The sequence below is a fragment of the Tauraco erythrolophus genome, chromosome 4, assembly GCF_009769465.1.
Source record: "Tauraco erythrolophus isolate bTauEry1 chromosome 4, bTauEry1.pri, whole genome shotgun sequence".
In the NCBI taxonomy this organism is placed as follows: Eukaryota; Metazoa; Chordata; class Aves; order Musophagiformes; family Musophagidae; genus Tauraco; species Tauraco erythrolophus.
Genome location: NC_141468.1, coordinates 671,728 through 699,389, shown reverse-complemented (window position 1 = coordinate 699,389; position 27,662 = coordinate 671,728). Strand labels below are relative to the sequence as shown.

Below are 27,662 nucleotides of genomic sequence, written 5' to 3'. Positions count from 1 at the left end.
TGCGCTGCCCTTCTAAAACTCCAACCGTTCCGTTCCGGTGTTCCCAGAGCCGAGTTTCCCTGGACATCTCCGATGAGCTGCTGAGCGCTGCCGGGGAAGCCCCGCTGCCGCGTCGCCCCGCGGAGCGGCTCGGGGCGGGTGTAGGGCATCGCCCGGGTGGCCCGGCTGGGAAAGCGCTGGGGGCCGGATCTCTGCCTTTTCCCAAACCAACCACCCGGAACGCGGCGGCCGTGGGTGAGACGCGCTCCGTATAGCAATAAGCAACGCCGTCCCGGGGCTGGCGCAGCGGCCGGAGCGGGATCGGCCGCGGGACGAGACCGTGGCTGGTGCGGAGGGTCCCCGCGGTGCCCAGCACCCTGCAGCGCCCGGCACCCCATGGCTCCAGGCTGGGGAAGGTGGAAATCCCATTCCAGCTTCACGTGGCCTTTCCTCTAAACCGGGAAGGGGTGGCAAAGCGGGGGGTGCCCACCTGGGTTAATGAATTTAGTGCAATGACATAGGGGAGCCTTTTTCTCATGATGCCTACTGCCCTTAAATGTCGAAACCGGGTCTTTGTAAGCAATGTCTGTGTATCTATGTGTATATATGAGGGACAAATTTTAAATTACTGCCTTTTTTCCCTGTTTATTTTTCTGAGTAATTCCAGATGTACTTTAGTCTCTCTACTGTCAAAACTTTTATATTGTAAATCTGATGCTGGTGGCTTTTGGTTATTTTGGTTTTTTGTTTTTGTAAAAAAGTAAAAAAAAAAAAAAAAGAAAAAAAGAAAAAGAGAAAAAAAAAGTCTGCATCTCTCTATGTTGTCAGTTTTAGGCTGTAAATTCCAACTATCAATAAAAGCTCAAAATTCACGTGCCAGTGGTGGATTTCTCCATCCTGCAGGACCCGCTGAGCCCCCACCGTGCTGCAGCCCACCCTCCGCTGGCACAGCGGCGCGCTCCGGCTGCGGCCCAACCACCCCGGGGGCAGGGGCTGAGCGCGGGCAGGGGGTGAGCGCGGGCAGCGTTGGGGATGGTGCTGTGCCACCATCTCTCCATGAGGCTCCGTCCCTCTGAAGCCGGAGCAGCCCAGTGCCCCGCGGACGGCCGAGCCCAGGCCTTGTGGTTCCCGCAGCGCCAACCCGGGGCACCGGGGACAGCTGGTACCGGCGGCGGTGAGGCAAAAGGGCATGTGTCATATTAATTTTTTTATTAAAGTCAGTTAGTTTTCTCTTTATAGAATAACCTTTTCCTCTAGGCACAATACAATACAAGGACTCTGTATGTTTGACACAATGTACAGAAACTTCAATAATCTACAACTGCTCGGGTAAGTTCCCAACCCTCCCAGTTACACCAGCTACCTGCCACGGCCGTTACTGTACACGGAAACAAGGAGGGGCCCGGGGGGTGGGGGGTAAGACTGTACAAGATCTCTGCACGGAAATAAAACATGGTGCTCCTTAAAAAACAATCGGGTGACGAGCTGGCCGAGCTTGCGGGGAGGCGGGAGGGTCGGGCCCCGGCCGGCGCGGCGGCTCCGCCGGGCACGGAGGCTGGTTGGGGGCCAGCGGCCGGATGGCAGCGGGTCCTGAGCGGCCACGCAGCCTCTTGGGGCGCCCCCCGGGCGGCGCGGGGCCAAACCCCCCCGTTCACACCAGTGCAGGGGAGGGACGAGGTGCCGCCGGAGCCGTTTCTGTACCGAGATTCCCCCTTTGCGCCGACACCGCGGCAGGGCGGCGGCAGCGGGCGGTGGGACGCGCAGCCCCAGCAGCGCCGCGGGGATGAGGGCTCCTGCCAGGACCCCTCTGCCAGCAGGCTCAGCGTGGCAGCGTGGGCAGGGCACAAGCACGGGGGAGGGGGATGAGGGGGGGCTCGGGGAGAGCAAGAGCCTCGAAGTGGTGGGGAGGAGGGGGTGGCACTGTGCGGTGCCCGCCGAGGTGCTGCCCGCGGGAGCGCTCGGGGAGGTGGGGGGTGACCTGTGCAAAGAGGCTGGTGGCACCTGCCGGCACCACTGTGCCCAGCCACGTCCCAGCCCTGGCGTCACTGCCAACCAGGACCCTCGTTCCCAGCGGTCCTGGCTGCACCCACGCAGGACCCCTCGCCCTGGGGGTTGCTCTGGTCCATCCCCCCCCTCCATGCACAGTGACTGCGTGTGCTGAGCGGGGACAGAGGGGACCGCACCAGGGCACTGGGAAGGCTGCAGCATTTGGCACCTCCCGGGGAGAATGTGCCCCACCATGCCAACAAGCTGGACTGCAGAGGTAGAGACTGTGCCCCCGGGCAGGCCAGGGAGCCCCTTTGTCACAGCCTAAGCAGGGACCTGGCTGCTGGGAGCAGAGTGGCCACGTCCACGGTCCCCTCCTGGGACACAGAGCCCAGTGCCTGCAGCTGCAACCACCACCATGCCCGGGCAGACGGGGGCCGTGCTCAATCGTGCCTGTGCAAGTCTGGGGCAGAGCAGGATGGAGGGCTGGGACGCTCTGCCCGCTGCGGCCGCAGGATGCTGGCCCAGGCAGGGTGGTCCCAGTGCTCAGGTGGGTCCCCTCTGCCAACACCCCCACCCGGAGCTGCCGCTCCCCGGTTCCAGCAAGATGGGACCGAAGCCTGGGACACGCTCAGGCCAACAACCACCCCACGGGGCCACGGCACCGGGGCAGGGGGGAGCGGGGCGGGTTCTCCCCCGCGGGCGCGCTGGCAGACATGCACGCAGTGGGGAGGACGAGGCGGGCAGCACGGGGCGGCGAGGCGGGGGGTCACCCATCGAGCCGGCTGCCGCAGAGAGCCGGAGCGAGGCCGCTGGCGCGGGGGGGCACGGAGGGGACACTAATTACAGGGCTCAGACAGGCCGGGGAGGGCAGAGCGGGGCACCAGCTCCCGCCCGCGCCCCCGGCCGGCTTCAACGCGAAGGATTCCTCCACTACAGTCCTACCGTCGTGTAACGCACCGATCCTGCCCCCGCTGCTGCCGGCGGTGCGCGGCTGCGGCTCCCAGCACGGCACACCGTGGCGGACGGGGAGGAAGGCCATCTCCTCCTCCTCTGCAGTCAGTCCCAGCCCCGGCTCGGCCGCGAGCCTGGGCACTGCCTGTGCTCCGCGGGCCAGGGCCCGGGAGGCTCTGTGCCTGGAATAGAGGCTCCTGGGAGCCGGTCTCACGCGTCCGACAAGCAGCTCTGGATGCGGTCGATCCACTGCTGGGCGAGCTGCACATCCTGGGCGCAGAAATTGTAAACTCGTTTTGTCGTCTTCAGCTGCAGGGGGGGGGAGAGGAGGTGAGTGGGGCCGGGGGGGGCTACACCCGTCGGCACCGCAGCTCCTGGAGCCCGGTGCTGCCGGAGCAAAGGGCCGGGCTCGCGGCAGCGCCGCGGGATGCCGAGCTCCTTTCCGCGCGGCGCAGGGCCACACTCACATCGAAGAAGGCTTTCTCGTCCACCGTCTTGGGGGCCCCCATGGTGGGGGTTCCTGGGGTGATGGACTCCACCTCGGCCAGGTCGATGACTCCTTTGCACTCCGTGTCCATCCGGCTGTCGTAGTACCGCAGCTGCAGCGAGAGGCCCCGCGCGCGTCAGAGCTCCGGGCGGGAGGGAGGGATGGAAGGACAGACCCCGGGGCTCACAATCCCCTCCGTACCTGATGTTTGGTTTTATCCAGCACGAACCAGCGAGGCTTCCACGGTTTCATGAAGGCTCCTTTCTTGTACAGCGACCCCTCATAGGACCTGCGTGGGCCAGGCAGCGCATTAGGGCGGAGAGGAGAGAGGGGCTGGGAAGCCCCCGGGGTCACGTTCCGCAGAACCCACACGCCTTCACCCCTCCCCGGGGAGGGACCCCCCCTCCCAGTGCCACCAGCAGCCCCCCGAGCCCCCGCCTGCCTGTTCTCGCTCTCCGACATCTGGAACTGGCTGTAGAGCGTGCTGGTGCTCTTGCGGCCGCCCTGCTTCCCGCTGGAGGGGGTGGAGGTGCTGCTGGTGTCGCTGTCGAGGCTGAGGTTGAGGGTCGAGCCCACCCCGCTCTCCTGCAGGTAGACGCCCAGCGAGCGCCGGTGGTGGGACAGGCCGGAGGACATCAGCAGGGAGCTGGGGGTCTGCAGGGAGCAGAGGGCACAGCGTGAGGAGGAGGATGGCAGGTGCCATTCCCGGACTGGGGGCCGTGCACCAGCACCCCTCCTCGGCCCTGGCTGCAGGAGCGCCCACCCGTTTTGCTCGGGGCACCCCTGGGCAAAGCTGATCCCCCTCCTTTGGCCCCCCCCCAGCCACCGCTACACGGCCCCCAACCTACCCGGCTGCCCTCCTGCCGCACTTCGGTGCGCTGGGAAGCTTTGACCTTGTCCCACGTGTCCTTCCAGCGCTCCGGGACCTGCCCCAGCTCCATCTCCAGGTTGTGCAGCTCCTGAGGGGGGGGAATTCATCAGCACAGGAGAGGACAAGACCCTCAGGGACCGCTGTCCCTGTTCCTGGGGGCTCAACTGACTGCAACCCTGCCACGACCCCATCCCACTGCGTGCGTGGGGCAGCGTCCCACCCCAGGGACACCACGGGGGGCCCGGGCCAGGGCCAAACCCCGAAGCAACACGCAGACGATGCCACCACCAGCCACCAGCCACGCTCACCTCCAGCAGTTTGGAGATGGCGTCGGGCTCCACGCGGCTGCGGTTGTCGTAGCACGGCCAGATGATCTTGCGCTTCGTCTGGGGCGCGCTGGTGTCCTGCCGATCCGCCTCCTCCACGTGCTCCGGCTGCCCCTGCGCCAGCTCCCAGTCGTAGGAGGGGCCCTCGGAAAGCGTCTCCTCCGTGTAGTAGTCCCACACCTTCAGGTTGGAAATGTTGCTGTACGGCCTCAGCACCTGCGGAAGCAGCCGGGTTACGGTCGGGAAGGGCAGCGGCATCCAGGCAGGACACGTCCCGGGCCCTGCTGCGGGGACGAGCTCTCCAGACGGGAAATGGGTCCCCTGGCAACGCGCCTCCCCCACGGGCGACGCTTCCCAACCCGTGATGAGAGGCAGCTGAGGCTGGATGGTGCCGAGCTGCTCGGGAAAAGAGTGCTGGGCTGGAGCATGGCAGAGCTGCTCCCAGCTTTGGCTGAGCCAGGAGCTCCACGCAGCCCGGCCACAGCGGCACAGCGCAGCCCCCGGAGCGGCCGGCCGGCTCAGCCCCCGCGCCGCAACCGCCGCTTCCCCTCCCCGGGGAAGGACGTTCCCAGCTCGTGGTGGTGACGAGCCCAAACTGAGACCCCGACCGCTCCAGTTCGGGATCTCCCCTCGGCCTCAGCCCTCCGCAGCCGCACCGACGTCCCCCACCTCCCCGCAGGGTCACAGGTCCCGGGCCCGACTCTGCGCGTGCCCCCCGAGGCAGCAGGCACCCTCCCCGGGGCGCCAGTGCAGCAGCCAGGCAAGACCCCTCAGGTGGGCAACCGCCACGGTCCAGCCAGCGAGGGGCTGCTCACTCGGCCCCACGCGGGCGAGGATTCATAGATTCATAGATTTCTAGGTTGGAAAAGACCTTAGAGATCATCCAGTCCAACCGTCCCTAATCCCCATTAAACCATATCCCTAAGTAGATCATCCACCCTGTTCTTAAACACATCCAGGGATGGGGACTCAACCACCTCCCTGGGCAGCCTATTCCAGTGGCTGACAACCCTTTCAGAGAAGAAATACTTCCTAACATCCAACCTGAATCTCCCCTGTCTAACCTTGTACCCATTTCCTCTTGTCCTATCACCCATCACTAATGTAAAAGAGGAGATCCCGGGGTGCCCCTGGAACGCCCCGTCCGAGCCCTGTGCGGCGCGCGGAGGCTCGGCTGGGCTGGGCTGAGCCGGGGCAGGAGCGGAGCTCTCACCTCCCCATCCTCAGGGGCATACATGTAGTTGAAGAAGATGGGGGCTTTCTTGTTCAGCCGGTCAATGTAATCCCAGATGGACTTGTAGACCTGCTGGCTCTTCCGCTCCCCCTTCTCCTCGTACAGGAGGCCTGCAGGGAAGAGAGCGGAGAAGGGGCATTATTTGGGGCACCGTGCCCGGCTGCCATCCACTGCACGCTCCGTGCGCTGCCCTCACCCAGCTCGATGCGCTCGTAGTCAGAGTCCAGCAGGAACGTCCGGAAACGGTTGGAAATGTAGTGGTAGCTGAGGAACTTCAGGTAGTACTGGCTGAACTCGAACTCCATGGGGAACTGCAGGTGGATCTGCACGGAGCAGCACGGGTGAGACCTCCCGGGAGCCACAAACCCCAGGCTGGCTGTGGACTCGTTCCCCGCCACACAAGGAGCCAGCCAGCCCCGGCGCTCCGGGAGACCCGGCCGGTGCGGAGCCGGCAGCCGGCGCGCTCGGAGCTCACCTGATGCACGCAGTCCAGGAACTGCAGGAAGATGGGGGCGAAACCGCTGCTCTGGCCAGCCAGCGTCTGGGCCCCGCGGTGGCTGAAGCGGTGCCCGAAGGACAGCCACTCCTTCTCCACCAGCAGGCGGAAGCCCTCCAGCGTCCGGTAGTAGGGGTCCGACAGGAGCTGCACCAAGGAGACCACCTGCGGGGACAGGGGGGCTCGAGGTGCTCGCAGGGAGATGGCCGCGGGCACCCGTTGCAGTGGGTGGCCGCCGGGCTCCTACCTGCGTGGTGATGTCCCAGCCGTCCTCCAGGCTGACCAGCACAGAGGAGCCCGTGTCCAGGAGCTCCACCACCAACACCGAAATCTGCAGGATCTTGTGGATCTGCCAACGTAAGGGCCAAGAGTTATTAGGGTGCAGGGAACTCAATTTGCTGGACGTTGTGCAACGGGACCCTTTCTCCTGGAAATGGGTGAGCCAAACAAAGAACGGTCAAGATACACGACTCCGTGTTCAGACACCTCTGCAGCACCCTTCGTCTGCACGGGCAAAGCCAGCGGGGCAGAGCCACCACGCCACGAGCAGAGCTGTGGGCCCCAAGTAGAGCCGTGGGTCCCAAGCGGAGCCGTGGGTCCCCAGGCAGAGCCGTGGGTCCCAAACAGAGCCGTGGGTCCTGTGCAGAGCCATGGGTCCCCAGCAGAGCCGTGGGTCCTGTGCAGAGCCATGGGTCCCCAGCAGAGCCGTGGGTCCCCAGCAGAGCCGTGGGTCCCCAACAGAGCCATGGGTCCTGAGCAGAGCCGTGGGTCCCCAGCAGAGCCGTGGGTCCCTGGCTCCCTCCAGCAGCCAGAGGGTGCCAACCCGCAGCAGCTCCGCAGTGGGACCTGTCCCACAGAGCAGCAGCCACCTGGGTCACCTCGGCTGCTGCAGCACTGCCCTGCACCGACCCCTTGGCCGCGTTCGGGCGTCCTGCAGCTCCTGCCCTGCCCAGACACTGGCAGCTCATGTCCAGAGCCACCGAGCAGCTCTCTGGGCTAATTATCCTTGTTCCTATTACATCAGCCTTGTTCCGTTAGTGTCGCCCACTCCATGCCAGCGTGATGCTCTGGAGAGGGCACCCAGACCCCCGTCCTCACTTTGCCAGAGGTAAGAGCACCCGCTGCCGAGCGATGGCCACCAGCAAAGGCTCCTCCCGCGGGGCCGGAGCAGGGCCCCCCCAGGCTGGGGGTGCCAACTGACCTGGGACAGCCACTCGGACTCCTCCAGGGACCGCAGGTAGGCCACGCTGGGGTCGGTGGAGGGGCAGCCGGGCACACAGGCCTTCATCAGCTTCTTGAAGCTGGCCTTCACCTGCCGCACGTCGAACACCTCGATGGGCACCACCTCCCAGTGCTGCAGCGGGTCCGGCTTCACCCCCTGCGGAAGCAGAGAATCAGCCACGGCCAGAGATGCCCCGAGCAGACCCACCGCCCCGTCGTCCCGCCGCGGCGGCTCCTGCCCGGCGCCGGGGTTACCTTCAGCTGCGACTTGTCGCCGATGATGTAGAGCGAGGCGCGGTGCTGGCGCAGGAAGCTGGCCTCGGCGGGCGCGCCGTTGTGCTGGGTGCCCAGCAGGTCCTTCCCGGCCAGGCGCGACCCGATCTCCACGTTCAGGGCGTAGCTGCTCATGCGCCCGCTGGCTCGGATGCTGCCCCACTTGCCTGCAAGGCAGCCGGTGGTCAGGGTGGGGGTCCCTGGCTGGCGGGTGGGCTGCGCCGGCCCCCACGGCCCCCGGGCCGGGCCGGTGCCAGGGTGAGCGGCTCGCCATGACAGCAGCGGCCGAGCTGCTGCCACCCCGCAGCCTGGCACCCCGGGAGCACATGCCGGGAAGGCGCTGGGAAGCAGGTTTGCTTTCACTCCTTCTCCTTGCTGGGTGCTGTAGGATTTCCCCCCTGGTGGGTGCGGAGACCGACCCCGCTCCTGCACCTGCACCGCCGGGACCAGCCTCGTCCCGCCAGACCCCAGCCCCAGCCACCACCACCCGAGCACCAGCAGATGCACAAGGAGCCCAAAGCAAACCTGGGAGGACGTTGCGGGATCAGCGGGGGATGAGCCCGGTACTTACCGCTGGCACCGCGAGCCGGCCCGAGCCGGCGACATGCTCGGTGGAGGCGTGAGCGGGCGGAGGTGGGGTGTTACTGGGGCATTAGTCGTGTGAAGGGGGGGAGTGTGTCTGGGGGGGGGTCAGTCGGTGAGGTTAGCACCCGGGTGGCGGTCGGGCGCCCGGCGGTACCGTACCTCGGGGCGTCTCGCGGCCCTTCGCCGACACGCACTTGGGGGTGGAGAGAGTGATGACCCTGGCTCTGTGCCCCAGCCCTGAGAGCACAGGACGAAAGCAACCTCAGCGGGGGGCACGGGGCTGGGCAAACCCCGCTCTCGCCGGGCGGGAAGAGGCGCCCGGGCACCCGGACGGAGCGACAGGAGCAATGAGCGGGATGGAGGAGATGGCTCCGGGGTGCTGCGGCGGGTCCCGCCCTCCCTCCCTGCAGCTGCCCCACGGCACAGAGCTCGGGGGGAGCGAAGGGGAAGCATCTACTCTACGACAGCCGCCCTGAGCCGGGGCCTCGGCCGGGCCCCCGCGTGGCAGCGTCCGCCCGCACGTCCTCACCTCCGCGGCTAATAGTACCGGGCCCTTCGTCCTTCCCTCCCATCACCTGCTTCATGAGCGATCCCAGCTTAGGCTGCCTCTTGTCGGAGAAATCTGTGGCACCAACAGAACGTCAGCTCTCGGCCTCGCCGTGCTGCTCCGGAGGGGCCCTCCCGCCTCACCTCCCCACAGCTGCTCCGGACGGAGGGGAAGGGGCCGGAGAGAGAAAGCGGCAGCAAGCGGGAGAGCCCGGGGCCAGGGCCGGGAGGCCGACATGCGGGAAACACCCCCCAGCCGGAGCGGCAGCGGAAAGGCGCACGGTGCGGCTGCATGAGCTGGAGCCCGACCCTCCTGCAGCTCTGCCCTGGCCTTGCCCCGGCGCGTGGCACCGCGGGGGGATCGCCCAGCTGCTGCCGCAGCCCCCTGCTCCATGGCATGGCTCCCTCGCCACCGTGCCAGGTCCTCTGCTGCTCTGACCCTCTCTCCTCCAGCTGCGGCTCTGGGCATGGGAGAGGCGTCAGAGGGGTTTTTGGCAAGTCCCCCCCTCCCCAGGCTGCAGGGAGCCCTGGCTGGGCTCCCCCTAGTCCCTCCACAGCGATGATGGGTGAAATGGCTGGCACAGAGGGTGAATGGCAGTGAAGCACGGCAGGGCAGCGCCGGGCAGCTCTGCCCCGGCAGGAACGGGCAGGCTGCTTGGAGAGCGAGGGAGGCAGAGACTCACCGAGGCTTCCCGCGACAGACCCCGAGCGCCGGGGTGCCAACGGTGCCAAGATTGCAGCCAGCGGGGGCCGTTCCCGCCCACTCCTCAGCCGGTGCCCAAATCCGAGCACGCTCAGCAGCTCCCCGTGCTCATAGGTCCAGGGCCACCAGCTTTCCCAAAACCCGTCCCCACCAGCAGGCAGGGAGGCCCAGCTGGCACCGTGGGCTTCGGGGAGAGCGCTGGGAAGGCTCTGCTGCCTCCTCTGCCCTGGGAGACCCAGGACAGCGGCTCACCCGGACACCCGGGCTCTGGGGTGGACGGGACGACCCACGGCCAGGGCCCCAGGCGCAGGAGCGTGAGCCCCCCGGCATCCCCGCCGCGCTGCCGCCCGCGCCGAGCTCCTCACCTGAGCTGCTCATGTGCGCCGAGGTGAAGCCGCTGAGCGTGTTGCGCCCGCCGGCGTCGGCGTAGTGCGGCATGGAGTTGATGACGGCCTGCAGGTACTTCTCCTGCTCCAAACTGGTGGAGTCCGCCTGCGAGGGGCCTGGGAGGAGAGCCGCCAGCATCACCGCTCTGCCACCGGCACGAGAGCCGGGCAGGGGTCTGCCGCCCGCTCCCGGCATGGGATCTGCCCAGGGCGGGGGGACGGGCACCTGCGGTGGGAGCGTTCTGGGACTTGAAGAGACCGACGACGCCCTTGCCATGCAGCCCCCCCGAGCGCAGCAGCACGGCTTTGGTGCGGGAGTTGCGCCAGCACACCACGGGGAAGCGGTTCTGGCGGTAGCAGCGGGAGATGCGCTGGATCGTGTTGTCCTGGATGCTCTGCGGCACGATGAGCAGCCCGGGGTAGCTGCGGGACAGAGCAGAGGCTCAGCAGAGCCCGGCGGGGCACAGTGCCAACCCCCCCAGCTCCCACCACCCAGGGAAGACCCCCCCGCTGCCCCATCCCGACCCTGCGGACCCCCTCCTCCGCCGCGGCGCCGCGGGGGCTCACCTCCGGCAAATGGCGTACATGCGGTTGACGGTGGAGATGCGGAAGGGCTCGTTCTTGGAGCGGGTGAGGCTGCTGCTGAGCGTGCCCAGCCCCAGGCGCTGGTAGTCGCGGCAGCAGGCTCGCTCCACCAGGTGGTTGATGGTCATCTTGTCCGAAGGTTTGATGGTGGTGGTGGGGGTCAAAGTGCTTCTGTCCATCTCTTCAGACACTGCGGAGACAAAGGGGAGTCTGGGTCTGCCCTCGGCACATGTGCAGCTGGAGGGGCCAGCCGGGCTGGAGGCATCTCTCAACCAAGCAGCGACAGGACAGGGCAGGAGCTCCCACCGCCACCTCCACCATCCAAAGGGCTGTGGGACAAGAGCCTTCAGCCGTGAGGTTGAAGTGACCACAGAAAGTCAGCGCCTGGATGCTGACGTCAGAGCAGATTTCTTTGGTGCTTTCACATCGCTCGATACCCCTGGGAGATGAGGAACAGCCCAACGTGGATCTGTCCAGGGCTGCTCCATCACATTGCTCTCATCTCCTCCATCAGAGGAGAGCAACCTCCTGGGAGAGGGGGACAACACGGGCAAGACCTCAGCTCCAGCGAGGCTTTCAGCCCGGGTCACCTCCACCCAGGGAAAACAGCTGTCACGACCCCCGGGGGCTGCTCTCTGCAGCTTTCCCAACGCTCCTCCTGCCTTCCCTAACGCCAGAATCGGACAAGAACTGGTCTCAAAGGCACCTCTCGGGGCCTGAACGCAGCTGGTGGTTTTGTTAATAACTTAAACGACGGACGCGGCGGAGGCTCGTAACGGTGGTGGCAACCTCGGGCTGAAAAGTGCTGCCGACAAAACTGGGGAGTGAACAAAAGGAGCAGAATCCAAAGTATCTTATGGCACCTTCCAGTGCCTGAAGGGGCTACAGGAAAGCTGGAGAGGGGCTTTGGACATGGGTGTGGAGTGACAGGACAAGCTGGTTGACTACCGGCTTGCTATGAGCCAGCAGTGTGCCCAGGTGGCCAAAAAGGCCAATGGGATACTGGCGTGTATCAAGAACAGTGTGACCAGCAGGAGCAGGGAAGTGATCCTGCCCCTGTACTCGGCACTGGTGAGGCCGCCCCTGGAATATTGTGTCCAGTTTTGGGCCCCTCGCTTTAAGAGAGATATTGAGCTCCTGGAGCGAGTCCAAAGAAGGGCGACTAAACTGGTCAAGGGGCTGGAAAATAAAACTTATGAGGAGCAGCTGAGGGAGTTGGGGCTGTTTAGCCTGGAGAAGAGGAGGCTGAGGGGAGACCTGATTACGGCCTATAAATACTTGAGAAAAGATGGTGGGGAGGTGGGGGAAGGGCTCTTTACATTAGTGACGGGTGATAGAACAAGAGGAAATGGGCATAAGCTTAGTCAGGGGAGGTTCAGGTTGGATGTTAGGAAGTATTTCTTCTCTGAAAGGGTTGTCAGCCACTGGAATAGGCTGTCCAGGGAGGTGGTTGAGTCCCCATCCCTGGATGTGTTTAAGAATAGGGTGGATGAGCTACTTAGGGATATGGTTTAATGGGGATTAGGGACGGTTGGATTCGATGATCTCTAAGGTCTTTTCCAACCTAGAAATCTATGAATCTATGACACGGGACAATGGCTTTAAACTGGAAGAGGGGAGATTTCCATGAGATCTAAGGAAGAAATTCTTCCCTCTGAGGGTGGTGAGGCACTGGCACAGGTTGCCCAGAGAAGCTGTGGCTGCCCCATCCCTGGAAGTGTTCAAGGCCAGGTTGGATGGGGCTTTGGGCAACCTGGAGTGGTGGAGGGTGTCCCTGCCCACGGCAGGGGCGTTGGAACTGGATGACTGGATGGTCTTTGAGGTCCCTCCCAACCCAAACCATTCCATGATTCTATCTCAGTAATGGAAGGAAAGATCTAAAATCAGCCATGTCCAGTCAGATAGACCAGCCCCACGTGGGGCAGGAGGGACTGGTCCCCGCAGACACCGCTCCCTGCTGAAAGCCTAAACCCCATCCCCCATGTCTTCCTTCCTGGGAAGGCTGTACCCTCCAACGCGGAGGATCCTGTCCCTCCCCGTCCTTCGTGCCCCTCACACTGGCTGAGCTCTTCTCTCGGCCAACCCAACCCACCCCACCACAGCATCGATCTGTGACTTCTCCTCTGAGCAGCTGCAGCCACAGAGCAAAGAACTGCCTCCTGTCCACAGGGCTCGCCAGGTACTGGAAGCACATTGAGCTGCTGACTGGCCACCACCAGCAGACCAGAGCTGGTGGACCATTGAGAACTGGGATGGTGGTGGGGAACCTCTGCACCCTACAGAGTGACGTGAAACCTCTCCCTGCTGGACGATGCTCCTGCTCCAGCAAACGCCCTGCTCCCCACAGCCTCCCTTCCCTGCTCGGCATGCTCCCGACCTGAGATCTCATCCTCGTTGTCCTCTGGGAAGTGCTGGCTGCTCCGCTGCTCCCACATGGGCGGCGTGTACTTCTTCCGCGTCACGTACTGGCGGCCGATCGTTTTCTTGGCGTTTTTCACCAGGTTTTTGGAGAGCGTCCTGGAAGCAGAGGAGAGGCTGGGGGCAGCCGCCGCCACCACCCGCAGGCGCGTGACCGCAGCCCGGCGCGGCCGGCGCAGCCCCGGCAGGGTTAGCGACACCGGCGCCGCGCCGCACCGAGAGCGAAGCAGAGACAGGAGTGTCCCTCACCACCAGCCACAGGCACGGGGCCAAAGCCACTGTCACCACGGGAAGGGAGATGTCACCCGCCGGCTCCCCGGCTGCAGGAGGGCACCACGCCGGGGGCAGAGCCCACGGCGCTTCCTTGTCCCGGGGGTCCCGGAGTGGCTGGACGGGGCAGCCAGACTGAGCCGGCGTCCCAGCCTCCCCTCCCTGGGGACACCAGCCTTGTCCCGGGCTCTAACACTGTCACCTCCGCACCGGAGCTCCCACAGGCGGGGATCTGGCTCGTCCCCGGAGGAGGTGGGCTCCAGCTCACGGCGGGAGCCAGGGGATCCATGGCAGGAGGGACGGGGATGTTGCCAGCCCAGTCCGGACACAGGGCGGAATGGAGGCAGCTCATGGAAGGCGACCTGCCCGACGCCAGGTAAGGGACAGGGACAGGGACAGACACAGGGACACAGGGACAGGGATGCAGGGACAGGGATGCAGGGACACAGGGACAGGAACAGGGACACAGGGACAGGGACACAGAGACACAGGGACACAGAGACACAGGGACACAAGGACACAGGGACAGGGACAGGGATGCAGGGACAGAGACACAGGGACAGGGACACAGGGACACAGGGACAGGGACAGGGATGCAGGGACACAGGGACAGGAACAGGGACACAGGGACAGGGACACAGGGACAGGGACACAGAGACGCAGGGACACAGAGACGCAGGGACACAGGGACAGGGACAGGGATGCAGGGACAGAGACACAGGGACAGGGACACAGGGACACAGGGACACATGGACACAGGGACACATGGACACAGGGACACAGGGACAGGGACAGGGATGCAGGGACAGAGACACAGGGACAGGGACACAGGGACACAGGGACACAGGGACAGGGACGCAGGGACAGGGACGCAGGGACAGGGACAGGGACAGGGACAGGGACAGGGACAGGGACAGAGCAGCTGGGCTCAGCCACTCCTGCGGGCAGCCCGAGCAAGGCGGGAAGGGAGCCCTTCCCAGGCAGCTGCACGGTCAGAGGAGGCTCCGCACGACGGAGCGGCGGGAGGCAGGAGCTGCGGGAGGCAGGGACGGCCTGCCCACACGCAGGGCCTCGCGCTCGTCACCGCCTCGGTGAGCCCCTGGGCTCACAGGGGAACAAATTAGGGAGACGTGGGAAATAGATCCATCAGGGAAGAGGCCACCTCCAGCCCGGGGTAACGGCTGCGCTGACGCAGAGATTTCTCGAAATCCACCATATCAGGGCAGGGGCCAAAGTGAGAGCAGGAGGGGCCTCATTTTGCTTTGCAAAGCAGATGGTGAGGGAATGCCAACGGCTCCGGACGTGGCAGGGAGAGCCCTCGGACCTCGGAAGAAGGCTGTCCTGAGAACAGATGCCCCGGGACGGGACGGCTTTCTAACCAGAGGAGGATTTGCAGGCAGTGTGGGGCACTGGAAGCAGACTTGGAGCGGGGTGACAACGCACATCTCGCAAGTTCAGACACGTTTCTGAGACTGTGCCAGGGTCCAGCGCCGGGCACGGCAGCTCTAGAGGTGTCTGGAGGTTAGTGGCACAGGCACAGCTCCCTCAGCACCTCCTGGGATCCGCCGGAGTGCCACGGAGCACAGGAACGACAGACTGACCGACGGCCTCCGGAGGCCGCGGTGCCACGCCGGCGAGAGCGCGCAGCCCGCACCTGAATGCCAGCGCCCGGCAAAGGGCACTTCCCAAGGGACAAGCCCAGCGCCCAGGCCGCATGCAGAGCGGGTGAGAAGGAACCCCGGGCACAGTGAAGGCTGCAGCCTGAGCCAATGCCACCTCGCAAGCTCCCGCCCGGGCTGAAGGCATCTTACGTGGTCGAATGGCCAAGGTGCCCGAGGGACATGACCCCCACTGCCAGGCCCTGGAACATATCGGTGACCTGCTGGGAGCTGAGTCACAAACACACGGGAGAGATGCTTAGACTCCAGGGCATGGCACGCCAAGCACGAGGACAGCAGCACCAGCCGCCAGCACCCAGCCCCGCGGACCCTCGCCCCCAGCGCAGCGCAGGGCCGGCCGCAGGTCAGCACCACGCGCGGAGCTCCGCCATCGCCGCCCCGCGGCGCCCCCCGTCCGCCGGCACCGCAGCCGCTGAAGCAAAGACCCCACTTCCCGAGTGTGACCGGTCCTCTGCGGGGTAGGGGATGGCTGCCGGGCACACAGCACGTCCCTTCCCGAAGACAAGGAGGCGAGGAGAGGTCTGAGCACGGCGAACACTTCCCCATCCTGGAAGTGTCCAAGGCCAGGTTGGATGGGGCTTGGAGCAACCTGGTGTAGTGGAAGGTGTCCCTGCCCATGGCAGGGGGGTTGGAACTGGATGATCTCTGAGGTCCTTTCCAACCCAAACCATTCCATGGTTCTATGATTCCATAAGGTTGCCTCAGGGACCCCGACCTCGGCTCAGGAGCCTGCACCCCAGCTTTTCCCAGGCGCTGCTCAGTGGCTCCGCGGGGGGAGAGGAGAAGCCCTGCAGTGCCTGAAAGGGTCAAGCACGTCCCACATGCTGCTCCCATGGCACGGGTACCTGAGCGAGGGGTTCTTCTCCTTAGTCTTGGGCTGCATGGCTTGCTTGGGCGACTGGCCCACGGTGAAGGCGAAGGTGCCACGCACGTGCTGGGGGTAGCGCAGCTTGTGCAGGTGCTTCCTGAAGACCTCAGCGCTGTCCGAAGCCACCTCCTCGTCGAAGGCAATCTTCAGCAACTGCAGAACAGCAGAGAGCAGGCTCAAGGGTCGGTCACGGCACGTTCGGCACAGCTGGGCCAGGGCACTGGGGAGGGCTCTTCCCACTGGCTCTTCCCAGAGCTCAGATCCCGGTTGGGAACAGGGACCAGAATGGGCACAGGCCAGGCTAGGAGGCTGCCCCGTTCATCCCTCCCTGCCAGCTACTCAGTCCCACACTCCTTCCTCCTGGAGACCACTCCGCACCCGGCACAGCTGCTCCTGTGATGCCCCCAGTGCCCCGTCACCGCGGCTCTGACCGCACAGGACGGGCAGGAAGGAGCAGATGGTGTGTTTTAGGAGCTCTCCTCCTGGCACTGCTCTACCTCCACAAGCCTCTCAAAGATGTAAAATGCTCAGTAACTACTCGCATGGTGACAGTTCTCCCTGCCGAGCTTCTCTCCCCCAAGATCTGCTACGAGGTTTTGCAGAAACACCTCCCCGGGTGCCAGGTGGGGACATCTCACACCTTCTGAGGGCTCCAGAAGCCATCGGAGCCGTTGGAAAGAAGCCCCCAGGTAACGAGCAAGAAGTTGCTCCTGCGTACAACAGGACTGTGACCAGGGCACCTCATCTGTGATGACAGGCTGAGAGAGTTGGGGCTGTTCAGCCTGGAGAAGAGAAGGCTCCAGGGAGACCTTCCAGCACCTTCCAGTGCCTAAAGGGGCTACAGGAAAGCTGAAGAGGGGCTTTGGACAACGGTGTGGAGTGACAGGACACGGGGCAATGGCTTTAAACTGAAAGAGGGGAGATTTCCATGAGATCTAAGGAAGAAATTCTTCCCTCTGAGGGTGGGGAGGCCCTGGCACAGGTTGCCCAGAGAAGCTGTGGCTGCCCCATACCTGGCAGTGTTCAAGGCCAGGTTGGATGGGGCTTTGGGCAACCTGGTGTAGTGGAGGGTGTCCCTGCCCATGGCAGGGGGGTTGGAACTGGATGGTCTTTGTGGTCCCTTCCAACCCAAACCATTCCATGATACTATGGGCCACAGCCTATTCCTTCCTCTGCAAGGAGGCCTCCAGCTCCGTCCCCTCAGGTGCACTGTCACCTGCTACAGAGGTTGTCTTTGGTCCCCTTGGGAAAACTACCCCAAACTGTGTCAGCCTGGGTAGTCCCTCGTCCCAGGGGACGGTGCCGGCCATGGCCATGCACCTGCTGGGTCTCACCAGCATCGTGCTCCTCAGCTGTGACAGTTCAACGCGGAGGAGCAGCCCACAGCCCCGCGCGGTCTCACCTGGAATGTGCACGAGCGCAGCTGCAAGCCCTCCTGGATGAACTGATCCACCTGGGCCTGGATATTGATCTTCTTCTCTTTGGTCAGCGAGGCGATGGGGAAGGACCGGATCACCACCTGCTCCCCCACTGGGCACAAGCACAGAACAGGTTAACCACGTCCCGCTGCCTGGGCCCAGCACACGGCCAGCACATGCTGGACCACCCTCGGTGGCCATCACCAGGGAGCCCCCCGTAAGACAAAGCAGCCAGGATTAGGCTAGACGTACTACAGCGAGCCCATGGCCACTTGTAGGTGATGCCTAGGATGGGCACGAGTAACTTATCTTCTACCAGGAGGTGGAGAGCAAGAGCAACCACCTCTTTGTAGTACTGCGAGCAACCATCAAGCTTGTGGTGGTCACAGCAGCCCCCAGGAAAGCCCAGTGCTGGCTGGTTGCCCACCCAAGGCAGCCACCCGAGCCCTTATCAGACACTCCTGCAGCAAGGTGAGGGGCACCCACTGCTCCGTGGGCACCACCAGCCCCCGCAGCCAGAGGAGCCGGCGCGCATGAGACCCTTACCCAGTGGGTCGGTGGGAGTGCCTTTGAAGATGATGCGGTAAGTGGTGAGGAAGATGGCTCCTTCGGCGGGGAGGAGAGGTGGACCACCAACGTTCCCTCCAGCAGCTTCTTCCCGGCCGTCGGGCATGAGGTACACGCGGAGCCCCTCCATCACACACTCCTCACCCACCAGCAGGTTGGGGCGCAGCAGCTTTGGCTGGGGGGATGTACGGCAGGTGAGGCCCCTGCAGGCTGCGGACGGGGACGTGACAGCCCCCCACAGAACCTTCCCCCCACCACATCCGTACCTTCTGGATGGGAGGAAGCCTCTTGCTCTCCCTGTGCACGGCATCCAGCGTCTCTATGTGCATCTGCACAATATCTGCAGACAAACGCGAAGTTGGAGACCACCAGCAAAGCCCTGTCCTGCACCAGTAAGCAGGCTGCCAGCCCGCCCCGCAGCTGCGTGGACCTTTCTCTTGGCCTTCCCACTGCTCCTTGGAGAACCACCTCTAGAGCAGACCCCCGAGCTGATCCAGAAGGATCCCCAGAGAGGCCACGCAGCCGCCCGTTCCCCAGCACCGCGCATTACCGGGGATCATGACGTGCAGCCCCTTGAGGTGCTCGTTGGTGACTCCGCTCTCGGTGCAGACTTTGTCCACGAAGCGGTTGATGAATCGCACCACGTAGTTGGCCACGTCGGAGCTCTCGGCGTCCTCAAATCCACTTTCCGTGTCGTAGCTCTCGGCCACGCTGCCGGCGATGCTGCCGTACAGGAGCAGGGAAGAGTCAACCCAGAACATCTCTCTCCTCTGCTGTGACCCGTGTCGGGCAGAGCCCAGGGGAGTTTCCGCTCTCCTTACGGGACACCCCTGGGCGCTGCGACAATCCCGACGGCAGCCGGATGCCCCAGGCACCGTGCCAGGGAGCTCCGGTCCCCAGCTGAGGTGGCTCCAGTGCCCCCAGGGCACGGCCCCGCTGGCTCTCCAGCCCTGCTCACCTGTTGGTGACGAAGCTGTTGCTGACGCTCTCCACGTCGCCCAGCCCGGAGCTGCGCAGCAGGCGGTTCTTGCTGGTGTCCAGAGGCAGCAGCAGGTAGCTCATGCGGTTGGCGTAGTGGATGGCCTGGCTGAAAACCGTGCTCTCCTCCTTCTGGATCAGCTCCTGCTGTTTCTCTCGGCTCATGGTGGGCCAGAGTCTCAGCTGCTCCGACGCTATCTCCAGGGCAGACTTGGCTTCCTGTGGCCCCTCCGTGCTCTCCTGAAGGAGATGGATGGAGATGTCAGTCGTCTGCACGGAGGGGAGACCTGTCAGCCTTCACCCCGCTGCTCCTGCAGGACTCTCCCAGAACCAGCTGCACGGTTCAGCATCCCTATCAGCCTGAGGACCTTCAGGGACAGTTGCTCCTGCACAGCGACTCTTCAAAGACACCGGCCCCCTTGTCACCTCCTCACCTCATCCGTGTGGTTCTCCTCGTTGTTGTCCAGGTACAAGGCTCGGATGTGGTTCTGCACGTCGCAGTAGAACATGGCCTCCCAGAACTGGATGTTGGTCCACACCACGTGCTCCTGCACGCAGCTGTAGGCGAACTGCGTGATGCCCGAGGTCAGTTTCTGAGGAAGCAGAAGGTGGAAGAGAGTTTCATACAAACACGGCCTCTGTGCCCCGCTCTCCTCTCCAGGAGATCCTTGCTCCAGCCTGTTGCTGGGAAAGGCAACGTACCCTCAGAGGGCAGGAGGGACACAAGCTCCTCCAAGCATTCCTTGCAAACTCTTCTCAGCACCCACCCCGAGCCCCACAGGGCCTCATGCTACAGATGCTTTACAGGAGGCAGAACCTTACAGCAGACCAGCTTGGCCGACAGATCGAGTTGGCATTTTGGAGCAGCCCCAGTTGCTGAGCACCCTTCCCACAAGTGCTCCAGCCACCTTGGGAGCCTCAGGCCCGGGGACCGGCGCAGCCAGCGTGGCCAAGCGTGCCGGTGTCGGAAGCCACTGAGCAGGACCCCATGCTCTGAGGAGCACCGAGGGGACCACCCGCCCCCAGCCTGGCTGCACCACTGGCTCTCAGCCCTCCGGACCACCAGCCTCCGTGGCCCCCGAGGAGACCCAAGTGGGCGAGGGCGGTACAGGGGGTCAGGGTACTGCGGGGACTCACTCGGCAGAACGCGGTGACCAGCGGCAAGAGAGCGGCTGCAATCCCGTGCTCGTCCATGGCAGTGCAGTCCTGGGGAGGAGCGCGGAGGTCACAAGAGGATGCACTGCGAGACCCCAGACCCACTCCGATCCCCCACCACGCTGTCTCCCACAAGGAAGGACAGGCCCCTTCCTAAGGGACAGGCTCTCCCCAGCCCTCTCCTACCTGCAAACAGCAGTTCATCATGCGGATTATGAAATCGAACTGCTGGTGATCCAGCACTGCCCGGTTCTGCTGCACGTGCAGGTTCAGCTCCTGGGTCAGGCAGTGCCTGGCTGCCCGGCCCTTCATGGCGCGCAGCACGGCCGGGAACAGCTGCAGAGGAAAGGAGAAGTCACGGAGTAGGAAGATGGAGCCCGGCGGAGCTCCGGTCCGACGCTGAGTTCAAGGGCAGCCCAGGACGAGGAGGTGCAGGAGGGGTTCCCGTTCTGGCGGGCTGGCTGCCATCAGGGTGTTTACAGGCAGCTCATCCGCACTCGGACGGGGAAGCGAACCGGAGCAAAATCCCACATCTGGCCAGCTGGGGCACAGCCCTGGGAGGTCCCTGCTCAGCACGGCTGGGAGGACCCCAGTCCAGCACCCTCCACGGGACAGACCCTGAGGGGCACTGGGAGGTACAGAAATAGCGCCAAGCTGGCACAGTGGAGCCGTGAACCGAAGCCCAGGGACGTAACAAGGAGGAAGAGTGTGGAGAGGACAACATGTGAACACAGGGGAACAGAGCTGGTCAGCGAAGACCTGGACACAGGCAGGGAATGTCCTCTCCAGCCCGCCACAGAGCAGGGGCAGAGCAACACCCCCATTTTGTCCCCTCAACCACCGGCTCCTCAAGAACCCCCCTCACCTTTTTGGCTTCTAACATCTTGTTCTCAAAGACGTAGGAGATGCAATTCCTGACCACCTCCAGGCGCCGGGCGCTGTTGGCCAGGGCGTTGCCGTTGCGCTCCAGGATGGCAGCTGGGGAGAGAATCGCCAGTTAGTTCACGCAGGGCAGGACCTTCACCCCAGGGTGGGGAGAGATGGGTGCCCCCTCCCCTGCGCCGCATCGGGAGGGCTCTGGGCTCCAAGAGCTCGAGCTGGAAGAATCCTACAGGGTCTTCAGCCGTCTGCTCACGCTGGCTGATAAGACTCCAGGGAGCTGTGAGCAGCCTGAGTGGCAGAAGCTAACGGGGACAGTGCTGCTGCTTCTCCGTGACGGCCACACTACCCACGTTCTGCTCACGCGGGACCCTCGGACGTGCCATCGCGTGGAAGGGTGCCGGCAATGCCACGGTAAAGCTCCTCCTGAGCAGGGCTTCTCGTCGCAGGGCACGTACCGATGGGGGGTCCCGATGGCACCATGCACTTCTTCTCCGCCTTGACAGCAGGAGGAGCGGTCTGCAGCTTGGCAGTGGCCTGGTCGATGATCCACTGCACCGTCCCCTCATCCAAACGGGGAAAAGGCTTCTGGTGGAGGCGCAGGTGACAGCCTTCCGTGGGCTTCTGTACCTTGTGCATGGTCACAGCAGGGTATGGGTTCTCCTGGCACAGCAAAGACAGTTTTCTTTTCAGGTGTGCGGATGTCACGCGTCCTCCCCCAGGGCAGGAGCCCCAGCACCACATCCTGCAGCAATCTCTGCCGCTCCGAGGCTGAACGCTCTCCCAGGAGGTATCTCCAACCCCCAGAGACCTGCAGCCCTGAGGGCAGCAGTGCCGGCACGCAGGAGCCGCGAGGACGGCCCGCTTTGGCCTCCAACACCGCAGCAAGCCAAGCACCGGTCAGGAGCTCCAGCCTGAGACGGCCGAGGGTCTCACTGGTGCTACTCTGCTTGTGGAAGACCTTTACTGGTCCACCCTGGAGCAGACCACAAGCGCAGCAGCTGAGCGGCCACTCTGGAGGGAAGGCAAGAAGTGCCTGATGCCCACGCCGCCCAAAACTGAGGAATCCCACTCCCAGAGCGTGGGAGAGGGTCACCCCAGGCCAGACACTGCTGCCCATCAGCAGGTGCCCTGCCACACCTGGCAGCGCAGGGCGGGATGAGACCAGTCACCGCCAGCATCAGTCCCAGCAAGAGCTCACGGAGGTCAGACAGACCGACCCGGGCTCCAACCCCGGCTCTCCCCGCAAACCAGCTTCCCCCTCCTGCCCTCGGGCCGCCAGGACTCACGTTTTTGTACAGTTTCTCCGCCAGCTCCTTGATGTGCCGCAGTATTTTCTGCTTGTTCCCCTCTTCCGCGCGCATGCGCTTCACTTCGTAAGCCACCAGCTGGGGGAAGAAGAGACGGGTGAGAGGAGCAGCTGTCTGCTGGGCAGGATCCGGCCACCCTTCCCGAACCCGGCTCCGTTCCCGGGCACGATGCTGCAGCCGGAGCAGCGTGGCAGATCCCCAGCTCGGTCCCTCGAGGGGAAGGGAGAGCTCGGCAGAGCGAAGAGACACGGGACGGCAGGACGGGGTGGGGGGCTGCTCCCAAACCGCCGCTTACCTCATCGAACAGGTCGATGGAGCGGTACGGGGCCCCCCGCTCCGTCACGAAGCCGGCGAACGCCATGCCCTCCAGCACCTTGGTGAGGAAGTCGTCCTCCGTCAGCCCCCTCTGCCCAAGGAAAGCTGCCTGGAAGAGGGGAGAGCGCCGCGTTGGCAGGACTGTCCCAGCAACAGTCGTCCCGGCTGAGGCGGCGGCGCGGGTGACACCATTAGCGCACCCGCCCCCAAAATACCGTTTGGAAGGAGCCTCTCGCCACCATCACAGGGGCAGCCCGAAGCACGGGGTTTCTCATGTCTGCAGAAAGCCCTTAGGACCTCACCCTCGGCAGATGAGCACGGGAGCTCATCCCACCAGAGAACTGCCAGCTACAGCCCACCCTGCGCCGTCAGGAGCAGATTTTGCCCTCACCCACTCACTTCACACCAAGCCACCGAGCAGGACATGACGAGGGTGCTATGGCAGGGACCGCTCATCCACAGCCCTGACGACCCTACGGACCTCCGGGCACTGTGCCACCTACGCTCACCCTCCTCCGGGCTCTGCGGAGGAGCCGGACCATCCCCTTTCCGGGGGCAGGAGCTCAGTGCGGGAGCCACGGGCACTGCTCCAGAACGTGGACCACGGAGCCTCACGGCCCTACACCCCCACTGGACAGGCACAGATGTCGCTGTGACCGAAGCAGCTGAGAGTAAGTGAAATTCGGGCTACTTTGGACTGCACGGAGTCGCGGCGTTCCATGGTTTTATGCAATTCAGTTCATGATGCTTCATTCATTTTACGGCAGTTTTATGAAAGGGCATGTTCTTACCCGTACCACGTGTCTGTGATTTTATGGAACTACTGAATCTTTTATTGACCATTAAAAAAAGTAGTTCAAAACCCTCATGAACACACTGCTGACTTCAAACGTTGGCGACCGGGGCGCGTTTTACAGCACGGAGCGGCACCGGCAGGAGCCCAGGACGCGCACGGCGCGCGCACGCTCATGCTTCCATGGCTCCCAGGTGCTGCCACCTCGCCGCCGCAGCGCGCCGGGCAGAGCGGGAAGGCACAGGCAGCAGTCCAGCCATGCCCATCTGTCCTCGGCACCCTCAGGCGCGGCACGGAGAGGGCTTGGCGGCAGATGCCCACAGCCATGCCAGGCTTGAGCCCCTCCGCTCTCACGCCCCGTCTGCTGCCTTCTCCTGCGGTAGGTCTTCTCCGTGGATGCTCAAACATGCTTTTCCCCCCTCTCCCTGCCCCACCGGCCTTTCTGGTAGAGCCAACAGCCCCAAAGCGCCAGGGAAGGGGGGCTCTGCCTCTTTTCTCTCCCCAGATCCTCCGAAAATGCCCAGCTCCAGGCCACGACGTGTGGGACACCTCCTGTGAGCCTCGAGGGCGGCTCGACACCAGGGACGCCGGCTGCAGCGCATCCGACCGCGGACGGGCATAAACAGGGAATCGCTATCTGACCGCGAGACCTCGGGACGGTCAAGGACAGAGAAGGGACGTGGATGGACCCGGGAGCAAAGTAGGAGAGGTCAGAGGTCACTCGCTGGAAACACAGAGCTGTCTTCTGGATACAGTGGTATTTGCGCAAACCTCTTCACAGATCGACCCATCCCAACCTCCGCTCATCTTGCTCGGAAAAGTTATTCCACAGGACAGTTTGAAAACATAACCCTGCTGTGCGGCCAGGAGGCCGGAGAGGAGCCGGAGCCGAGTCACTGCAGAGACTCCCTGCTCCCTGCCCTCCCTCGCTGGCCAGGCCCCAGTGCTTCCTCCCTTCCCCATCCCAACTGTTTTCCCTGCCAGTCACTGCCTCCCAGCTCAGACCGGAGCCAGGCTGGCACCCCCGCGTACCAGAGGCACCTGCCAGGGTCCCTGCACACATGTGCCCGTGCCGGCGCCTCACCTTATGGAATCGGATGACCGGCTCAGGATGGATGCGGATGATGTGCAGACACCAGCGATAGCCCTGAAGCAGTTGTGCAAACAAGCGGAGGAAGACAGCCCGGATCTCCTTATCCTGCGAAGAGGGAAGGACAGCGTGGTCAGGCACAGGGTGCAGAGCATGGGACAGGAGTTTACACCCCGGCACGGAAACAAAGGGATCAAACCACGTGTCAGGGTCAGCAAGTGCTGAGCAGGGCAGGAAACTCAGCAGAGATTCCAGGGAAGAAGGGACACGGCAGGCTGGATGCACCGCTCTGCCTCCGCTTCACAGCACCCCTGCCGCTGCACATAGGGAGCTCTCGCAGCCCTGGGGTTGCCTGAAGTGCCCAAAAATTCCGTGTCTGCCTCCAGCCCCTGCTCCAGCGACCGGAATGGCACCACAGGACACCACAACGGCTCGGAGCTGCGGCCGCGGTGTCCTGGCAGAACTGTGCTTTGCCTCTTCACCTCGGCAGCACCGAGACGGAGACAGGATGAAGTCGTGCCTGGCCACTCCGCGCCCAGGGAACAGGGTGCTCAGCGAGGCCGGCAGCCCTGCTGGAGGGGTCCCCTGTCCTCCCCGCTCCACTCACCTGCATTTTGAGAGAAGAGGCAGAAATCGTGGAAGGGGGGAAGGCGAGGTCTGCCACCTCCAGCTCCGGGTCCAAGACCTGCAGAGACAGGGCACAAAGCTCAGCCCCGGCCCCGGGGGATCTCTACCTCCACAGCTGAAAAGAGCGAAGCAGCGTTAACCCAGAGACCCAACAGCACCTGCGGAAAAGGCCCGAGGGGTTCGGAAGCAAGCCTACAGGGCTGGACCCACCAGGGATCAGAAGACCCCCTGCCGTGCGAGGGGGACCTCGAGGCCTGACCCCCTCCTCGTGAAGCCCCGCTGCCCGGAGCGCGGCCCCCCGGCACAGCTCTCCGGGAAAAGGGGAACTGCTCCAGCTCTGCCGGGGAGGGCGGGGGGCTCAGCACAGCAGGGCTGTGGCAGAACCAGCCCCCCGCTCCCACCGGCTGCCGTTGAGGAGCAGACGCGTTGGCACGGCTGCCCTGGGCACGCTCCCGCATGGCCAGCAGCCTCCGGGAACACGCGAGCAGCCAGAAACGCTCCGGGGCCGCAGCTGCTTCCTGCCCACCGGCTGGGAGCCAGCAGCCCAATTCCCAGAAACCTTGGCAGAAGAACCCCCGCTCCGGCGCTGCCACGCACCAGAGGCCGTCAGGAGCAGGAAAGGTGACACGAGGACCCCGCGATACGGACCTCTGCTCTCAGAGGAGTCCCTAGCTCCACTGTGACCATCGAGCCGCGGCATTCCCAGCTCTCCTTGGGAACCTGGGGCGTTCCCGAGGTGTCTGCACCCTGCGGACGCGGAAAGGCTGCAGCACTTACCATGGAGAGGGCTTCCCGGGTCTGCTGGAGCAGGGGCTCAGGGAGCAGGGAGATGTGCACACACTCGGGGACGTTCACCGTCCCGCCGTCCAGGTCTGCGATAACAACATCCAGCTGGAAGTGGCAGGACAGGCATGAGACACGGCCGGGCTTCCCGATGCCCTCCCACCACTGCCCGCCCGGGAGAGGAGGGCTCGGGAATGGCCGTCTGCCTCCTCTCTGACTTCTCTGGGCACTCCGGCCCTCTTACCCGCTGTCACCAACCCCAAACATGTGACATTACACAAGGTACCAAGGGAACCCACGGTTCCCTGCAACGAAGGCGGCATGGGGAGGGCGACCCAGCCGTGGAGGGACGCAGCTTTGCTCAGCGGGCACCTGCCATGACTTTGTGGCAGCAGAGTCCTGGGCACCTTATCAGCCTGGGCGAGGCAGCACCTCTGACCCCGGAGCAGCTGGACGCAGAGGCCACCCCGCTTAACCGAGGTGGCACACCGCAGTTTGGTTCGGTTTAAATCAGCCTCATTCCGCTTTGGTTTAATTCCCTTTCTGAACTGAAGCCTGAAGTGCCAACACAGCGTCTTGGACTGGCACTGCCAGCCCATTTCAAAATGGAATCCTGGGCTCACCCCAGCTGTTCGCCTGCAGGCTCGGCAGCCCAGAGTCCCAGCGGCGCGTGGCCCAGCTGGCCCCGTTTGGCTTCTGCGGCACGTCTGGACCGCAGCCCGGGCTGGCCAACCTCAACAGGCAGAGCCTGTGTGCGCCAGCGTGCTCAGCCGGCCGCCCCGGGCACCTCGGGACAAGGGTTGCTGCTATCGGAGCCCGTGGGCACAGAGCCCCCTGCTCCTTCCTCTGCTCCTGGAGCAAAACATGGGGTACACGGTGTCTCACCAGCTCCTGGGTCTCCGACTGGAAGATGGAGTGGACTCCGATAATGAAGGGCGTTGGCGTGCTCAGGACCTCGAGGAGCTGCGCAGGCAAGATGGGCACGTACGTGAAACTGCAATGAGAAAAAGGGCATCACTGCAGCTGGTCAAGCCCTGCTCTCCACCCAACACCATCCTCGACTCTGGAGCCGCGGGTGACCGGCCCCAGGAGGGCAGGCTGCCCCTGGGCACTCAGCCCTTTGGACAGTACATGCCGTACAGCCACGCGGGGTTTCCGAAGGCTCATGCACACCGACCACCATCATTCTGTGGCCCTGGAGTTATAAGTCTGGCCGAGGGAAAGGTTTCCAGCAGAGCGATGCAACTCCAAAAGAAAGCTTTCTTTGGATCACAAACAGCCTTTCTGCAGCCTGGGGATACGGCAGGCGGCGTGGAAACAGCGCGACAGGAGCCGGCAGCAACAAAGGGCTGTCTGTCTCCGCTGTCCTCCTCGGGACACATGCAAACAGCCCGGGGGGCAGCCAGGCTCTGGGCCGGGTCCCCCTCCCTGGCCGAGCCCCGCGGGTCAACAGCAGCACCAGCTCCCCGGGGCTGGGGCGAGCGGGGTGCCAACCGTCCCACCGGAGTCACCGCGGCGGCCTGGCCGCCACCACCGGCCCGTTAACAGCAGCCCTGTATGCACGTGCCCCTTTCTAGAGAGGGCACAACTTGCACCACAGCTTTTTGGGGAGCCTGCCAGTGCCCAGCCTCCCCGTTCAGCCAGGCTTCATGCCCGGGGCTGGGACCGAGGGCTGCCAGCGGAAGCAGTGCGCTGGGGCTCTGGGCTCTGCACAGGCTGCAATGCAGCTGAGAGAAGGGAAAGGAGATGGATTCTGGGGAGATAAGCACCTCTGGCCTCCACCATGCACACCACGAGCACTGCGGCCCACGTCCCCCGGCCGGACGGGACTGCTTCCCTCCGTCAAGAGCCACTGCAGCTCGCAATAGCTCCTGGAGCGA

At 64.2% G+C, this 27,662-nt stretch overlaps 1 protein-coding gene across 3 annotated transcripts in view; it reads right to left on the bottom strand.

Annotated features, from left to right (window-relative positions):
- Positions 1-3,101: 3,101 nt before the first annotated feature.
- SBF1 (SET binding factor 1) overlaps positions 3,102-27,662 on the bottom strand; it is an 82,522-nt gene continuing 57,961 nt past the window's right edge. For 2 of the 3 annotated variants that reach the window (XM_086611153.1, XM_086611152.1), the window contains 36 exons: positions 26,668-26,776; positions 25,777-25,890; positions 24,980-25,057; positions 24,367-24,480; positions 22,470-22,598; positions 22,154-22,252; positions 21,323-21,527; positions 20,851-20,963; positions 20,172-20,321; positions 19,968-20,036; positions 19,265-19,423; positions 18,811-19,070; positions 18,403-18,575; positions 18,119-18,192; positions 17,832-18,027; positions 17,270-17,397; positions 15,845-16,020; positions 15,132-15,209; positions 13,010-13,149; positions 10,615-10,822; positions 10,274-10,470; positions 10,027-10,164; positions 8,942-9,034; positions 8,572-8,649; positions 7,810-7,994; positions 7,535-7,711; positions 6,581-6,682; positions 6,313-6,498; positions 6,034-6,160; positions 5,817-5,947; positions 4,586-4,819; positions 4,255-4,365; positions 3,849-4,060; positions 3,608-3,695; positions 3,387-3,518; positions 3,102-3,228 (listed from right to left, as the gene is read on the bottom strand). In XM_086611153.1, the coding sequence (XP_086467279.1) occupies positions 3,130-3,228; positions 3,387-3,518; positions 3,608-3,695; positions 3,849-4,060; positions 4,255-4,365; positions 4,586-4,819; positions 5,817-5,947; positions 6,034-6,160; positions 6,313-6,498; positions 6,581-6,682; positions 7,535-7,711; positions 7,810-7,994; positions 8,572-8,649; positions 8,942-9,034; positions 10,027-10,164; positions 10,274-10,470; positions 10,615-10,822; positions 13,010-13,149; positions 15,132-15,209; positions 15,845-16,020; positions 17,270-17,397; positions 17,832-18,027; positions 18,119-18,192; positions 18,403-18,575; positions 18,811-19,070; positions 19,265-19,423; positions 19,968-20,036; positions 20,172-20,321; positions 20,851-20,963; positions 21,323-21,527; positions 22,154-22,252; positions 22,470-22,598; positions 24,367-24,480; positions 24,980-25,057; positions 25,777-25,890; positions 26,668-26,776 (5,062 nt within the window). In that variant the 3' untranslated portion in view covers positions 3,102-3,129. The remainder of the gene's footprint in view (positions 3,229-3,386; positions 3,519-3,607; positions 3,696-3,848; positions 4,061-4,254; positions 4,366-4,585; positions 4,820-5,816; positions 5,948-6,033; positions 6,161-6,312; positions 6,499-6,580; positions 6,683-7,534; positions 7,712-7,809; positions 7,995-8,571; positions 8,650-8,941; positions 9,035-10,026; positions 10,165-10,273; positions 10,471-10,614; positions 10,823-13,009; positions 13,150-15,131; positions 15,210-15,844; positions 16,021-17,269; positions 17,398-17,831; positions 18,028-18,118; positions 18,193-18,402; positions 18,576-18,810; positions 19,071-19,264; positions 19,424-19,967; positions 20,037-20,171; positions 20,322-20,850; positions 20,964-21,322; positions 21,528-22,153; positions 22,253-22,469; positions 22,599-24,366; positions 24,481-24,979; positions 25,058-25,776; positions 25,891-26,667; positions 26,777-27,662) is intronic. The other variant, XM_086611154.1, reaches the window with a different exon arrangement.